Source organism: Geospiza fortis, unplaced genomic scaffold (assembly GCF_000277835.1).
Source record: "Geospiza fortis unplaced genomic scaffold, GeoFor_1.0 scaffold70, whole genome shotgun sequence".
Taxonomy (NCBI): domain Eukaryota; kingdom Metazoa; phylum Chordata; class Aves; order Passeriformes; family Thraupidae; genus Geospiza; species Geospiza fortis.
Genome location: NW_005054317.1, coordinates 6,495,068 through 6,497,799, shown reverse-complemented (window position 1 = coordinate 6,497,799; position 2,732 = coordinate 6,495,068). Strand labels below are relative to the sequence as shown.

Below are 2,732 nucleotides of genomic sequence, written 5' to 3'. Positions count from 1 at the left end.
CCCCGAGCCCCCTTGCCCTGGGCTGGCTCCGTGCGGGGGACAGGAGAGATGTGTTTGGGCAGAGCCGAGACCAGGCTTTGATCCAGCACTTGTGAGGCTGGGACTGGGAAGTACTGGGAGAGAAGGAAACACAAAAGACAGCTCCAACCTAAATTTAACAGCGGGACCCTGGCCCGAGTCAGGGACGCCCTTGCCCAGCTGGCTCCAGCGCTCCTGGCTCCCCTCCCAAGCTGGCCCTGGCCCGGTGCTGGTACCCCCCAGGGACACTATTGACTCTCAAAAGGATAGATCCCTTCTGAGCCAGGCAGGGTGGGGCATGGCACAGTTCGTGCCAGTTCTGGTGGGGCACAGCATGGCTGTGTGCCTGGATGTGTGTGTGACAGTCCCGCAGAGCTGCTCAGGTGGACACTGCATGTCGTTCCGGAGGGCTGTCATACCCAGATGCCCCAAATGACCCTGATTCCTCGTGTTGTCCCTGGAAAGCACCATCATGCCGGTGCGGAGGGGCGCATCCTGGACTGCACAGTCGTGCTAGAGCCAGGAGAGGACAGGCACCAGCTGATTTGCACCCCATGCCATACGCCTTATCGCAGTGCCATCTCCATGTTCCACCAGGCAGATCCCGTGGCTGCCCATGGACCTCTTGGTGCTTGCTTTCCTCCTGGGTAAGCATTGGCCTTGGGGGTACCCTGCATTCCCACACTGCTGGGAGCTGTGGTGGTTCAGGGACCCCAGTCTGGGTGGAGGGTGCTGGGCAGCGGAAGCGGTGGCAATGGCGATGCTCCCTGCCTGGCAGCGCCCACAGCCTGACTGCCACAAAATCCAGCGGGGAATCCAGGCTGCACTAAGCCCTGTCGGGATTAGCAAGCGCCTGACCTGGCTTCTGACTCCCCGAGGCACTTCTTGGCGCCCTGGGGCTGCCCGGGCCCCCAGGAGCATGGGCAGCCCAGCCCCCCAGTCACCCTGCTCCCTGCCCCTGGTCACGAGGCTGCGGCGCTGCTGCCAGCACCTTTCCGGATCATGGAGCTTCATGCTGCATCAGTGGGTCGGGATGCAGGGATGGGACAGGATGGGATGGCTGGGGGTGGGGTGAGTGCATGGGGGAGCAGGGGGTGCCCAGGCACCCCAGTGCCTCCCCCAGCCTGTGCCCTCATGCTCTCTGCAGTCGGGGGACTGGTGGCTGGGGGCTGGCAGGAGCCTGACCTGAGCCACGGCTGTGCCCGTGGCAGCTGCTACCCAGCCACTGGGAACCTGCTGGTGGGGCGAGCCTCCCGCCTGAGTGCCACCTCCACCTGTGGGATGGATGGGCCCCAGGAGTACTGCATCGTCAGCCACCTCCAGGTGAGCCCACCCAGCCCCAGAACAGCTCCGGCGTAGACCCACACAGCCAGGCACTGGTGCAGCTTCCACTCGCCCATCCCTGATGGTGCCACTCCCTGGCACAGGACTCGGAGAAGTGTTTCACCTGTGACTCACGTGACCCGTCCCTGCCTGAGAGCCACCGCATTGAGAATGTCATTTACCTGAGCAGCCCCCATGACAAACGGACCTGGTGGCAGTCGGAGAACGGTGAGGTCAGGGTGGCAGTGGGGGTTGCCCCATATGCATGTGCTGTGGGGCTGCATGGCCATGGGAGTCTTGCCCAGCCTCAGCCACCTCTGTCTCTCTCTCTGTCTCCCAGGTGTGGAGCATGTCAGCATCCAGCTGGACCTGGAGGCCGAGTTCCACTTCACCCACCTCATCATGAAGTTTAAAGTGGGTCCTGGCACATGGATGCCTGGGATGGGATGGAATGGGAAGGGACAGGATAGATCTGGAGGGGCTGTGGATCTGGTCCCCATCCCATCTGGGTGTCCTGCAGACCTTCCGTCCTGCGGCCATGCTGGTGGAGCGCTCAGCAGACTTTGGGCGCACCTGGAAGGTGTATCGCTACTTTGCCTACAACTGCTCCAAGCTCTTCCCTGGAATCCCCAGCCACTCCCTGGGGCTTGTGGATGAGGTGCTGTGTGACCAGCGCTACTCTGAGATCGAGCCGTCCAGCCACGGGGAGGTGTGTGGGGATAGGGTGGTGCAGAGCAGGGCCAGGGGTCTGGGTGGAATGGCATCACCCATTCCTTCCTTCTCACAGGTCATCTTCAAGGTGCTGGACCCCTCCATCCCCGTAGCAGATCCCTACAGTCCAGACATCCAGGGTATGCTGCCAGGGGTGTGGGGGATGCAGGGCTGGCTGGTGTCAGGGCAGGTGCTAACAGTGACACGCCCCCAGACCTGCTTCGTGTCACCAACCTGCGAGTGAACCTCACCAAGCTGCACACGCTGGGGGACAACCTGCTGGACTCACGGCGGGAGGTGCTGCACAAATACTACTATGCTGTGGATGAGCTGGTGCTGCGTGGGAGCTGCTTCTGCCATGGCCACGCTGCCCACTGTGCCCCAGCACCGGGTGCCCCGACACCCTCTGTCCCCGGCATGGTGAGGCACACGCACCCACCAGCACGGCATGGTGCCCCATGGGACCTGGCAGCCACACTGAGCTGGGTGCTCCTCCCCAGATCCACGGGCGCTGTGTCTGTGAGCACCACACGCAGGGGCTGAACTGCGAGCGCTGCGAGGATTTCTACCAAGACCTGCCCTGGCGCCCGGCCGAGGGCTCCAGCACCAACGCCTGTCGCCGTGAGTGCCAGGGCTGCCAGGCTGTGCTGTGCCAGGGGGTTTGGGGTGCCAGGGCTGTA

General features: G+C 63.4%; 1 protein-coding gene across 1 annotated transcript in view; it reads left to right on the top strand.

Moving 5' to 3' along the window:
• Positions 1–617: 617 nt before the first annotated feature.
• LOC102039977 (laminin subunit beta-1-like) overlaps positions 618–2,732 on the top strand; it is an 11,699-nt gene continuing 9,584 nt past the window's right edge. The window contains exons 1-8 of the mRNA XM_031056321.1: positions 618–665; positions 1,166–1,341; positions 1,446–1,569; positions 1,682–1,755; positions 1,862–2,050; positions 2,129–2,192; positions 2,267–2,472; positions 2,553–2,673. Of these exons, the coding sequence (XP_030912181.1) occupies positions 635–665; positions 1,166–1,341; positions 1,446–1,569; positions 1,682–1,755; positions 1,862–2,050; positions 2,129–2,192; positions 2,267–2,472; positions 2,553–2,673 (985 nt within the window). The 5' untranslated portion in view covers positions 618–634. The remainder of the gene's footprint in view (positions 666–1,165; positions 1,342–1,445; positions 1,570–1,681; positions 1,756–1,861; positions 2,051–2,128; positions 2,193–2,266; positions 2,473–2,552; positions 2,674–2,732) is intronic.